Source organism: Arvicola amphibius, chromosome X (assembly GCF_903992535.2).
Source record: "Arvicola amphibius chromosome X, mArvAmp1.2, whole genome shotgun sequence".
NCBI lineage: Eukaryota > Metazoa > Chordata > Mammalia > Rodentia > Cricetidae > Arvicola > Arvicola amphibius.
Window position 1 is genome coordinate 135,845,046 of NC_052065.1, and position 12,453 is coordinate 135,857,498.

Sequence of the window (12,453 nt, forward strand, 5' to 3'; positions counted from 1 at the left end):
TGGCAGGACAGAAATTCTGGGGCAAGGCTCGCATCTCAACCTGTCTATTTGTGATCCTCCTAGAGGGTCCTGAGTGGGAAAGAGTACCTGTTTCTTTCTTAATAAAGTGGGAACCAAAACACTGGTGTCTTGGCATGAGGGAAGCACGTGGCCAAGTTCTAGGGCAGAAGTGGCTTTATTCTGGAGCCCGTCCACCAAGCTAGGAGGAGTGCTAGAGTGAGAAGGGGTCCTATGGACAGGCTGAAATAAATGCAAGGATAGTTAAGCTTCCACAGCCCGGCCGTTAATGATGCGGATGTGACGAATAATGTCCTGGATGGCTTGAGATGTGGTACCTTGGCCTCCAATGTCTGGAGTGTGCATCTGGAGGAAAACAGGAAGCTTGAACATATCAGGCCAAAGTCTGCCACAACCCTATGGTGGCCCAGGGCTACCCACTGTTTCCTATAGTTAGAAGGGCAAGGAAGTGGCACCAGGAGGCTAATACCACCATTCCCTTACAGGCCACAGTCAGTGCTGGTCACTGCCTGAAGCATATAGGACTGGTCAAACCAGTATAACATGGGCTAGAGGAAAGAAAACCGGAAGTGGGACAAAGAGGGAACAAGAGGAACCTTACATTTTCATTGTCCATGGATGCTAAGACAGCTTTGCGGATGGAGGTGGCATATGAGTGGAGCCTAGAGGATGAAGAGAACAAGCCTTTGGTTCTCAGGGCCTAGAGGCTGGCCAGAGGACTCATGATCGGGCATTAAGAAGCCACTTACTTGAGGTGGTCTAGCATCATGCAACTTGCTAGCAGTGTGGCAGTGGGATTAGCAATGTTCTTATTGGCAATACTTTTGCCTGTGTTCCTTGTAGCCTGGAAAAGGGAAGAAGGGGGTAGGTGGGAAAATGTTAGACTACATAGCAGATGATTCTACTTGTGTGCCATACACAATTGAGGCACATCCCAGACACAGCAAAAGAAGGCATATCAGGGCTTGGGAGAGGGAATAAGAATGCTCATAGGTCTGTGTTTTCTTTAGAAACCTTAAGTCTTAAGCAGTACCAATGGCTGAATACCACTGTGGAATACCAACTATAACATAAGGCCACTATAAGAGAAAGATGGCAGAGTTGTGCCTGGCTACTCACTGTCTCAAATACTGCATACACATGGCCATAATTGGCTCCAGCCACAAGGCCCGGGCCTCCAACTAGCCCTGCGCATACGTTGTTGACAATGTTTCCATAGAGATTAGGCATCACCATGACATCAAACTGCTGAGGCCTAGATACTAGCTGTGGGAAAAGAAGCGAGCCAAGTTGTGTGAGCCCTGAGAACCAAGGGTGGGCAGAAGGCTATGGGGCCAGCTGGGCTGATTACCTACCTGCATTGTTGTGTTGTCCACAATCATGCTGTCAAAGGTGATCTGTGGATAGCGGGCTGCCACCTCCCTGCAGCACTGGAGGAAGAGTCCATCACCCAGTTTCCTAGATGACAGGGGATACAAGACACCAGCTTGGCCTCTCACTACAGTCAGCTGGAGAGGAGAGTCAGGGTGTACAGAGAACCATGGAACCCCGAGGAGTAATTTATAACCTGTTCTCCATATGGAAAAACAAGCATAACCCCATCTATCTTGCCTCTTCTAGGGATGTACTATAGTGAGGACACAGAGCCTCAGGGACAACAGGATACAGTCCTGAGTGTGGTCACTGATACCCTAGACCCTGCAGGTGGACCTGAGTAGGCCCTTGCACCTGTTCAAAGTAGGCAGAAAGGTATGGAGTAGACATACATAATGTTGGCCTTGTGCACAGCCGTTACTTTCTTACGCCCACTCTCCTGGGCCAGCTTGAAAGCGTATTCAGCAATGCGCAGGGACTTGGCCTTGGTGATAATCTTCAGGCTCTCCACGACGCCTGCTACACTCTGAGAAGAGGTCAGGGGACAACAAAGGGCTTAATGGGAGTACCACAGGATGCAGCCTTTTCACTAAGCATATTTGGCTTTTCCAATTCCTTGAGTGGGGGCACCTTTTCCTTGTTTCTGAAGCTCTCTCAACTATGACTCTGGCCATAATCATCACCGTCTACCCAAGAGGATCAAGTAGCTTGCCTACCTCATGCTCCAGGCTGCTGTACTCTCCCTCTGTGTTTTCCCGCACAATGAGGATGTCTATGTCTTTGTGCCGGGTCACCACTCCTGGCAGGCTCTTACAGTGGATGACATTGGCATAGAGATCTAGGCTGGTGCTGGGAGGGTGACAGGGAGAAAGTCAAACCAGGCCCAATTAGTAACAGGGTCATGAATGCCAGCATAGCCCACCCCGGTCTTCATGAAGCCACCATTCTGTGTACATGACTCTCACCGAAGGATGTTGTTTCGGGATTTGTGAGATGGTGGCAGGTTATGATTTGTTTCAATGTTGCCTACAGAACAAAAACAAACAAGATAGGAAAGCTAGAAAAGGATCTTCTGGGTTCAGCTGCATTGCCATATTCCCCTATCTGGCCCAGAGAACGTTCACCAAAGGTTGATCCAACTGGAGAATTGGAGAAGACCATTTTCAGCAGCAAAATACTTCCTTGAACTCTAGGATGTAACTGCCATTGTGAGCTCCATGAGGTTCAAAGGGATGTGTGTGTGTGTGTGTGTGTGTGTGTGTGTGTGTGAGAGAGAGAGAGAGAGAGAGAGAGAGACCCATGATGAGTTTCAAGAACTTTGACAAGCACCTGGCACATAGTAGGTACTCAGTAAATATTTACTAAATAAATTAATAAATATGCTTGACAGCTAGCCAGGACACCGTGCCACTTACTACCTAGGCTAGCTCCACAGAGTGATCATTCCTGTATATGACTAAATTGGCTGTCCATGCTGGGGCCAACAAGGTGACCTTGGTCAGGGTTACTGCCAGGCCTTCATGCCCAGCTCAGGGACAGGTGGGGGCTGCCTGAAAAAGGCCCCAACTAGGCCACAGAACGTCTGGGCCAGAGTGGCCCAGATATCTAGAGAAGGAAAACAAGCCCAGTGAGATCAGTGAGATAGTATCTGCTAGAAGGTGATTAGACCATGACAAGCAGAAGTCTTTTTTGGTAGTCCAGCAGGACCACCTGCCCCCGCCTCCAAGGTGTTCCCAGACTGACTTTACCCAGTGCTTATGGCACCCTGTGGCTCATTTAAGGCCCATTCAATGCCAACATATTCTTCACACAGAACAGTGGATGGGTTAAACTTCATAAAATGATTATTAGTTTAAGGTTGTGCCACACAATCAAGGCAAACCTCAGGGAGGGTTGTTAGAATGCTTATGTCAATGACTATGCCACTTGGAGCCAAGGCAGCAGGCACAGGGGTAAACTACACCTCTGATCTTTCATTTTTGAAGAAAAATCTGTGGGTCAAAGCAGATTACAGCAGAGGCATGCCTCAGTGAAGAAAGAGGTGGGAGGAAGCTACTGAGCAAGCTCACACAGGCCATTGAAATAACAGAACCATACTGTCAACAGCCCACAGAAGCTTCTACCCAGATGCTAAGAACAAGAGTCATCAATAACCAGAAAAATCCCTGAAATTGGAACCATGGGGATCCACAAAAGTCAGTATACAGGCAAAAGGAATCATACATAGTACCCCAACCTGATCCCTGGGCTCACCCTTCAGGGCCACACGGTTCCGGCGAATGGCCATGATGGCATTTCGGATATCCTCCTCGTCAGCGTTAGAGCTCACATGCACCTCTTCAAAGTCCACTGGCACGCACGCATGCCTGCAGTAAAGTCAGGCTAAAAGGACTGGCCTAGGGCCTTCCACACCCACTTTATCAGTCTCTCCCCTGCTGCTTTCCACCTTGACTTGGCTCCAGCTAAGAGGAAACTGGACCCACCCATGCCAAACATGAGGGTCACACTTGACCCCCACAGGACTGGTGCTACTTTCCTTGTGCCCAGGTCAGTCTAGCAGGATGAGAAACATTGGGATGCAAGACCTGGCTTTAAAAGCAGGCTTTCCATCCCACTGGGTACTTGGGCAAAAGTACCAGATGGTGGGCTTCTGGGTTCCCTGTGCTTCTTGGCACAAAGTTCTTGGGTGCTTCCAGATTGGTCTGGGGTACAACACTCCCTGGGAGAGAAGGTAAGGGAAGAAAAGTCCAGGCCCTCCATACCTGAATACGGATTTAACATGTAACATGAGCTCCGGGCCGATGCCATCCCCTGGGATCATAGTGACTGTATGCCGCCCACCATACTTAGCAGATGGAGGCTAGAAGGGAGAAGGTGAAAGTGAGCCCTTGGATACACCAGTGTGCACCAGGACTTGAGCCAGTTCCCTTCTTCCCACCAGTACCAATCCCACAGGTCAGCCAAGATTGCTGTTCTGAGGCTCCTGATCAGCAGCCACCACCACCCCAAGACCACTGGACTTGGGTTAACCCCAAAGCAACTAAGAGCCCCTCAAATCTAATTCAGAGAATACTCACAATTGTTTGTTGCTAGAGGGAAGACAGAAAGGAAGAAGACATGGATCAGCCAAGGTTAGAGGAACAAAGGCTGTGACCAGGGAACTGGGTTCTTTCCCCTGGGGACTATATCTACCACAAATCAGAGGCAAGGTATGAGTGACTTCTGGAGACTGTGCCTCAGAGGGAAGGACAGAAGGGCCAGGGAGCAACACAGTCATGTGTGCATGGGCACATATACACATAGTATACACAGTCTCATGCACATTATGTGTGCATGTGCACGCGCACACACACACACCACATACACGCGCACCTGTGCACTTGTATGCACATGGAAACACATGAGCACAGCTCTCCCCCTCTCATGTATATGTGCATGTGTACATATACACATCCAAGGGAGGTACTTACTGAGGAAATGCTCCTCCAGGGGGCCTCATTGGCACCTAGAACCTGTCAAAGAGAACCCAGACACCAATGTTAAGTTCAAAAGAGCTAGCCTAGCTCTTGGCAGAGAAACTGATAACCAGTAAACAACAGTTTATCATGTGCCTAGGACATTCCAAAGCCTCCATCCCCAGCAACTGTTCCACAGGAGCATCAGACAAAGTGGACCCAATATTTCACTCCCATTGTGAAGCAGCATAATAAAAACTGTATGCCCGGCCTGGCATTGTAGCTTTAATCCCAGCCCCCAGAAGGCAGGGGCAAGCAGATCTTTGTGAGTTCAAGGCCAGCTTGGTCTACGTAGTGAGTTCCAGGCCACCAAGGGTGACAGAGTGAGGTCTTGTCTCTAAAGCACAATAAAAACAGAACTGTATGTCCCCATCCCACTTGTGTATTGGCTTTGGATTCTCTTTTGGTCAATTACTGCTACATGTGCACGGAAAAAGACTGGTAAACTTGAAATGTTGCAAAAGAATACTCTCAACAAGTCAGCAACTCTGAGCAATAATTTCATTAGGTCTTTCCTCATTTTTCCTTATTACAAAGCCAGTACAGAGTTACTATAATGAATGCAAATGGGTAAGGAAGTAAGGAAGATATAGCACACCACTGCCCTGGGATAAGCACTGTCACCTGTAGGGAATGGTCCTTCAGAATAGACATAAAAAATACTTAGAAAACCACAGCCATTTCTGGGAAGACTGATAACAGATACCAATCTCTATAGAGTATGGCTATCACAAGGGACTGCAAGTGGCTTTTATGGTGCATCCTGGATGGATTATGAATGTCCCCAATTTCATGATTGGGAAGCAGCTATGTTTGGCCATGCTGGTGATAGCTTCAGGAAAAAAAAAGCCATTTGGGCCAAATGGGCTAGGTGCTAAGAAACAACCCACTGTCCTGGAGAGGCCACATCCTCAGCTCCACAGAAAAGCTTAACTCCCCTTCTTGCTGTTCCTTACTCACTTAGAAATACTCAAGGAGGCACTGGCACGGCACAGTTAAATTCTTTTCTGTAAACTGAGGATTTTCTGCCACTTACCTACCAGACAGTAGCAGAGTGGTCTAACCAATAGCAGAGATATAGCCATTTTCTAAAGAGCATTGCCTTCTTTCCAGAACAGAAGGCTCAGGTAGACTCTGACCCTCCCTCTCTGGATTCTCCTAGCCCACAGTTAAAAGAGGCCCAGGAACCATGGCACTACCAAAGCAGGAATGCCACTCAATGGCCCAAGCCAAGAACTAGGAAGGCTGACTGCTAGGGCCCCAAAGGTCCCTCACTACATATGCAGCCATAGGCATACTTGGAACTTCTTTGTTTTCTTTCTAATACTTGTCAATATCAGATTTATCTTGGCTGCAGGGTCTCCACGCCTTCTATCAGAAGGTAGTATAGACAGCCCTTCCTCCTGGGAGCCTTACCTGGGCTATTAAGTTCTACTTATACCTTACCCATCTAAGAAACATAACTCTACCTGATTATCACCTCCCTGCTCTCTTTCTAACCTCTGAGAACAGAGCACATGTTTGTCTCACCCTCCCCTCCTGTCATTCCAAGATCATGCACAGTGCCTGGCCCAGTGCTGGGACAAGGACCATTTCCTAAGTGAATAAGAACGTCAGAAAACGAAGAAACAGACGGAGACCAAGGATATCTAGTAAATCTGCCATCTGCTACTCGTGAAATGGCTGTGTGTCTTTATCAAAATCCATGGAATAAGCCGGGTGGTGGTGGCGCACGCCTTTAATCCCAGCACTCGGGAGGCAGAGGCAGGCAGATCTCTGAGTTCGAGGCCAGCCTGATCTACAAGAGCTAGTTCCAGGACAGGCTCTAGAAACTACAGGGAAACCCTGTCTCGAAAAACCAAAAAAAAAAAAAAAAAATCCATGGAATAGCAATCAGGCATGGCAGCGCACACCTGTGGTCCTAGCACCTAGGAGGTGAGGCAGGAGGATCGGAAAAGTTCAAGATCATTCTCATGTATATAACAATTTCAAGGCTAGCCTGGGTTACATGAACTCTGCTTCAAAAAACAAACAGAGGGGCAGTTGGTCAACCCATGGAATGGAGGCACCAATTTCATTTAACTGCTGGAAAGTCTAACCAAGAGGAGGTATACAAGCTGTTCACAAGACCCTCACTCTACTAGCTTCTCAGTCAGAGTTAGTTCAAAGTTAGTGTCCTTGGGAGCTGCAAGGCTGACCACAGTAACTCCCAGCAGTGAATTCCTCCTGGGCTTCAGCTGTGACAATGAGCCAGCCTGCTAAGGGCCTGCACCAGGTGTGGCTCACAGTCTCAGCAGCCCTGTTCACAGAAGGCAACAGCACTATCAGTGCTGAACGTGTCCCACAGTTGCTGCCTGTGCCAGATGTGACTACGGTCTTTGTCCCAGTCCCAGAAAAGTCCCCAAACACAGATCCCTGATCTTGCTCTATACAGATGTGAGCAGTTTCTTTTAGGGGATTACAAAGTTCTTCCTCATGAACCCAAATTGTCCAATCAAAGTAGCCCAATATGACACATGTTGAAGAGTTGAAGTCCATATTTTAAATAGAATTTCATAAAGCATATGCAACTCTCCCAGAGAACAGAGGGGAGAAACATAGTAAGTAAAAGAGGCTGCAGGCAACATCGAGTTCTGTTTAAGTTAAAAGTCGTCAAATGCATTGAGAATGTGAAGTCCTCTTTCCTCACTGGACAGAAAGGAAACCGGAGCTCAGAGAGAGAAGAGGATTGGCTTAAGGCCATGTTCTGGGTTAGTGGGAGAACATGGTCTGGAGGTCAGAGCTCTTATTCCCCAGAGCTAGTTGGCTGGCTGGTGCTAAGCCGTGCTAACCAAGAGCTAAACGGGCTAACCAAAGACTCCCAAAGAGAAAAATGAGGAAACAAAGCCCCAGTGGCTTCCAGTCTCAGAACACTGGTTCAGTCTCATTACAGGGACTTGGGTTTGCTTGTTGGCCTTTTGGCTAGAATCAAGTGTCAAGCTGCTTGAGAGGCAGGGGATTTGGAGCTGTAAGAAGGATCAAGAGTCATTTACAAATGTAAAGGCTGAGTCTCCACTTCCAGTAGGACAGGTGGCAAAGCAGTCCAAGAGAGGGAAACCCAGGGAGGAATTGACTCTGGGAACCAGACACCAATGCAAGTGGAAAGGGCGAGGCGGGCAGGAACACGTGACCTCTTCAAAAGGGCTTCCACAAGGACACCAGGGAGGAGACACTCAGCCACAGCGGTCCACCTTTCCAGCTCTTCCGGAGCCCCTGTCACCAGCCACAGACCACCCCCTCCCTAGAAGAGTCAGACAAGAGCCAACTTTGGCCATACTCCTCACTGACAGCAGATGTGACCAATGAACCCCAGCGTGCAGCCCTCTCCCCGCCCCTCCTAAAGCCCGCACAGCCAATTGCACTTCAGGTCGCTCAAAGAGCCGCTACCCCACTGCTGGTCTCAATGGGGTGTGAAGTCCCCCAGTGAGCGCTGCAGCTGTCCCACCACCCATTCACCACTCACCTCCCAAGGACGGCAGAGGAGAGCTGGCCGGAACACTGCCTTTGCAGCACCACCAGCAGCTATTGCCACCTTCAGCGCCATGACGAAAAGTGAGGACCTCTACAGGTCAAAACGTTAAGACACCGGTCTCGCGATAATTCAGCCAGTGAGAGGTCCGGGGTGCCGGATAAGAAAAGCTAGCACTACGCACGCGCACGGTTTCATGGGTTCCTACGCCCCCTTCCGGTGCCTTGGGCACTGTTGCCGCCATCTTGTTGGGGGGAAAAGGAGGGAAGTGCAACCGGTTGGGACTCTGGCCGGGGAAGCGGACACGTCAGTGCCGCCAGCAACGTCACCAGGCTCGGCCCAGCCCGACTGTGCACGATTGGGTGTTGCGATCGCTTACGCGTCGCGCTTCCTCGTCTGCTCCGCATGTTCAGGGCGGCTTGCTCTCTTTTCCCTTCGGCAGAGAAGAGGCGATGGCGGCGATGGCATCTTTCGGCGCCCTGGCGCTACTCCTGCTGTCCAGCTTATCTTGCTGCTCAGGTAGCGGCCTGACCGGACCTTATTTCGGGCGAACCTCTGTCCCATGGCAGGTGGTGTTGGGGGAGGAAGGGTGCGCGCGAGGCTGGGGTCTGGCCCTTCCTGGGGCTCTTCGCTGCTGGGATCTAACCCCGCTGGGTATCGTGTCGTGGCGAGCGAAGCACCACATACACGTTTACCTGCCAGCCAGGCGGCTGGAAGAGCAAATCCTTCCATGTCTGCTTTTGGGAGAACCCCAAGGCGCACCATGTTCCGGCCATCAGTTCCAGCCGGGAAGGTGATATGTCCTTGATTCCTGTTTCAGAAGGTAGTCGCACAAGAGCAGTGCTTATCAGCACCTGTCAATAACCTGTGTGAGAAGTAGTGCTGGCAGAGAGGAACCAGTACCGTGTAGGCCAGGCTAAGAGAGGAAGCAAGGACACTCCAGGCAGAGGAGCAGAGTAAGTTCTGGAGGCAAGTTAGAGAGGGAGCCAAAGAAGTGAACAAGGGCTTTTAGTGCCCAGAGCCTCGACTTTCCATGAGGCCCTGGTATATCCTTCCCAAGGTTCATAGCAGAATTGAGCAGTGCACAGATCCATTGATATTTGGGGTTGAGCTCAACCTGGAGTCCAGACGCATGTTTTGGAACTTGTTAGAGGACTGCCTCAAAGAGACAAACCTGGCTGTAAAACCTGTTAGGGGCTCCACAATGTCCACAGTAAAAAGGCTCAGCTTAGCGGGGTACAGAAGGGTTCCAAGACACAGAGAACAGTTGGATGAGGACTTTCCCAGTTAGTGTTTACTTCATACCCTGTGACATAATAACCTTATTTTTTTTCCTGTGACCACATTTATTTAGACGTGTTTAGTTACAGGAACAGGTTGATGTTTGGGTCCAGAGTTTACTTCTCTCTGGAAACACTAGGACCATTCTTGGCATTGTCTAGAGAGCCTTCTTTGAAAGGCCTGTGTGTTGCCAGTACCCTATTAGTGTCTACGGAATGCTTTTAGTACATGAGGCTATCTTGGTCTACTGGGCTTCTGGGGTGCTTCAGGCCCAGGTGAGCTGCTTTGTGGCCTCCCTGACCTGGACTCAGGTACTAATTCAATAAATCAGACCCCTCAAATACACTCCTACTGCTCTGTCCATGTTTTTACCTCTGCAGAGTCTTCCCTACCCCACCCTGACCTGTCTCAATATCTCTCACTGGCCCCTTCCATTATACTTCAGACCAAGTACTAGAATCTACCTCCCAGACCCCCTGTCAGCAACAGAAGGATTTGTGTGTCTTCAGTTCACCAAGTCTGAGAGGCAGAGCCAGGGTAAACCCTTTTGCCTTTTGCCTGGAACACACAAATTGGCTTTGCCTGTTCCCCACAGCAGAAGCCTGCCTGGAGCCCCAGATCACCCCTTCTTACTATACAACCTCAGATGCCGTCATTTCTACAGAGACCGTATTCATCGTGGAGATCTCACTGACTTGCAAGAACAGGGTCCAGGTGAGACAGTAGGACTCAGCAGAGAGGGTGCAGGGGAAGAGATAAGGGTGGCAGTGCTCTTCACTGGCAGTTGACAGTGACCCGAGGATCCTATCAACAGGGAGAATAAGGATTCCAATTCACAGGGTGCAGGAGAGATGAGGGCACAGCGAGGCCAGATCCTAGCAAGTACTTCAAGAGCATTTTCCTGACCTGCTTGGTATGCTTTGCCTCCATGCAGTAATGTGGGTAGATACCCCACTGTTTCCTGGATGAATGTCTGGAACGGGAGAAAGAACTAGTGTCAGGCCCCATGCCCCTCCATCTTTCTGGTTGCAGTTTGCCTGCGTGTGTGTCTGGTTGGATATTCTCTGAGTTTAAAATTGGAAACCCCAGCCTGAGCCCCTGACCTGCTCTTCCAAAAATCTAAAAGAAATTGGACCTTTTTTGGGGGGGGGGGGGGGAGTGTCAATACTCTAGGGTTAAATACCTCGTTTGGCACGAAACGACCATTTTTATCAGCCTACTTCTGTATATAGCTAATAGACTTGCTGTGGGTTAGGTTAAGCTGGTCATAGGGGAGATCTTGCTCTATTCACCTCTAGGGAAACAGGAAGGAAGATGGGGACAGTATCCATGGGTATGACCTAGCATGGCTATGGGCTGTTGAAGGCATTTCCCTTGGGTCTTCCATAGCAACCCCTACCAATATAGCCTTCAACTGGACTACTCTTCCTAGTCATGGTACTGCTTTGAGCAGCACAATGGGGGTTCTATGTGTGCCCAAAGAAGGGAGGAAAATGTGACTCTTGCTTATTGTCTTCACTCCCTCCCCAATACAGAACATGGCTCTTTATGCTGACGTTAGTGGAAGACAATTTCCTGTAACCCGGGGCCAGGATGTGGGCCGATATCAGGTAAGGGCTACTGAATCCAGGGTTGTTGGGGAAATGGCTCAAAGCAGGGTTAGAGATCAAAGACTCAAGCACCTGCTCATAGTGGTGCTGTGCCCGCACTAGCAGAGTAGCCCTTCATGTGTCTGCTATGCCCACCCTTTGCCAAACACCCAACAAGGTTTCATGGAGCCTGGAGCACAAGAGCGCCCACGCAGGCACTTATGAGGTCAGATTCTTCGATGAAGAGTCCTACAGCCTCCTAAGGAAGGCAAGTGTCATCTGGGAACTGCATGCCCCATTTCTGTAGCCCTGTCATCCTGATCGCTATGTATTACCCTTCTGCATCATCAGCAGTCTAGCTTACATGAAGCAGGAGCCTTCTTCCTGCTCCTGCTTCTTCATTTGTCTCTTGCTCATTTCTCCCTTAACTGGGAAGCCCGTCCAGCACCTTTTGACCCCGGCACCTCCCTTACAGGCTCAGAGAAATAATGAGGACGTTTCCATCATCCCACCCCTGTTTACAGTCAGTGTGGATCATCGGGTAAGTGGCCTTGTCTTGGGAGCAGAGAACACAGGGCACACTTCACTTATTCATGGGGGGAGGGTGAGTTTAAGGGAAAGCTACCATCTGCTGCAGCCCAAGTTTTGGGCTATCACTGCTCTCTCTGTCCTGAGAACAAGTGATTAAGAGTGGCTGGTCTACTCTTCTGTCACTTGCCTGAGCTAATTTTGATCTTTTTCTTATATAGGGCACCTGGAATGGGCCTTGGGTCTCCACGGAAGTGCTGGCTGCAGTGATCGGCATAGTGATCTACTACCTAGCCTTCAGTGCAAAGAGCCACATCCAGGCCTGAGGGCAGCATCCTCAGCCCTCTATTGCTTCTTTCAATAAACAGTTGCTATTTGTCATGAGTACATTTAAGACACGGGACTCCTGTGTCTGGGGAGGGCTGGGAATCCAGCTGCCCTTGTCTGCCTGGACAGTAGTGATACTGAATGGATAATTGTACCTTCCCTGGTGTCCTGTTTTCTTTCATTGTTCTGATTGTCAAAATGGCTTAGGCTTTCTCTTTTCAAGTATGAGGCCTCTTTAGAAAAGATCATCTTTCCAGCCAGGCAGTGGTGGCACACACCTTTAATCCCAGAACTTGGGAAGCAGGGGCAGATG

The 12,453-nt window shown here is 49.5% G+C and overlaps 2 protein-coding genes across 5 annotated transcripts; one reads left to right on the plus strand and one right to left on the minus strand.

Annotated features, from left to right (window-relative positions):
* Positions 1 to 156: 156 nt before the first annotated feature.
* Positions 157 to 8,571, minus strand: Idh3g (isocitrate dehydrogenase (NAD(+)) 3 non-catalytic subunit gamma). Of its 2 annotated transcripts, XM_038316770.1 has the most exons (13): positions 8,410 to 8,568; positions 4,863 to 4,904; positions 4,470 to 4,481; positions 4,155 to 4,252; positions 3,646 to 3,758; positions 2,358 to 2,418; positions 2,109 to 2,241; positions 1,785 to 1,918; positions 1,374 to 1,476; positions 1,138 to 1,284; positions 768 to 862; positions 620 to 680; positions 157 to 363 (listed from the first exon to the last, which is right to left on the minus strand). In XM_038316770.1, the coding sequence occupies exons 1-13, from the start codon at positions 8,488 to 8,490 to the stop codon at positions 262 to 264; spliced, it is 1,182 nt and encodes a 393-aa protein (XP_038172698.1). In that variant the 5' UTR covers positions 8,491 to 8,568; the 3' UTR covers positions 157 to 261. The 2 variants fall into 2 exon arrangements, with proteins under 2 accessions (XP_038172698.1, XP_038172699.1); XM_038316771.2 differs by lacking the exon at positions 4,470 to 4,481 and having other exon boundaries at positions 8,410 to 8,571.
* Positions 8,572 to 8,645: 74 nt separating this feature from the next.
* Ssr4 (signal sequence receptor subunit 4) lies at positions 8,646 to 12,207 on the plus strand. Of its 3 annotated transcripts, none has more exons than XM_038316773.2 (6): positions 8,646 to 8,934; positions 10,292 to 10,410; positions 11,232 to 11,306; positions 11,464 to 11,553; positions 11,761 to 11,826; positions 12,035 to 12,207. In XM_038316773.2, the coding sequence occupies exons 1-6, from the start codon at positions 8,868 to 8,870 to the stop codon at positions 12,137 to 12,139; spliced, it is 522 nt and encodes a 173-aa protein (XP_038172701.1). In that variant the 5' UTR covers positions 8,646 to 8,867; the 3' UTR covers positions 12,140 to 12,207. The 3 variants fall into 3 exon arrangements, with proteins under 3 accessions (XP_038172701.1, XP_038172702.1, XP_038172700.1); XM_038316774.2 differs by having other exon boundaries at positions 8,727 to 8,934; positions 11,464 to 11,552; positions 11,746 to 11,826; XM_038316772.2 differs by having other exon boundaries at positions 8,727 to 8,934; positions 10,295 to 10,410.
* Positions 12,208 to 12,453: the final 246 nt, after the last annotated feature.

Coding starts and splice junctions, on each gene's coding strand:
- Idh3g (XM_038316770.1), bottom strand. CDS start 8,490: ATGGCGCTGAAGGTGGCAATAGCTGCTGGTGGTGCTGCAAAGGCAGTG. Junction 3,759..4,154: donor CATGTTAAATCCGTATTCAG/GTATGGAGGGCC, acceptor ACTTTACTGCAG/GCATGCGTGCGTGCCAGTGG. Junction 863..1,137: donor TGTATGCAGTATTTGAGACA/GTGAGTAGCCAG, acceptor TCCCTTTTCCAG/GCTACAAGGAACACAGGCAA.
- Ssr4 (XM_038316773.2), top strand. CDS start 8,868: ATGGCGGCGATGGCATCTTTCGGCGCCCTGGCGCTACTCCTGCTGTCC. Junction 11,307..11,463: donor AGGATGTGGGCCGATATCAG/GTAAGGGCTACT, acceptor ACACCCAACAAG/GTTTCATGGAGCCTGGAGCA. Junction 11,554..11,760: donor CCTACAGCCTCCTAAGGAAG/GCAAGTGTCATC, acceptor CCTCCCTTACAG/GCTCAGAGAAATAATGAGGA.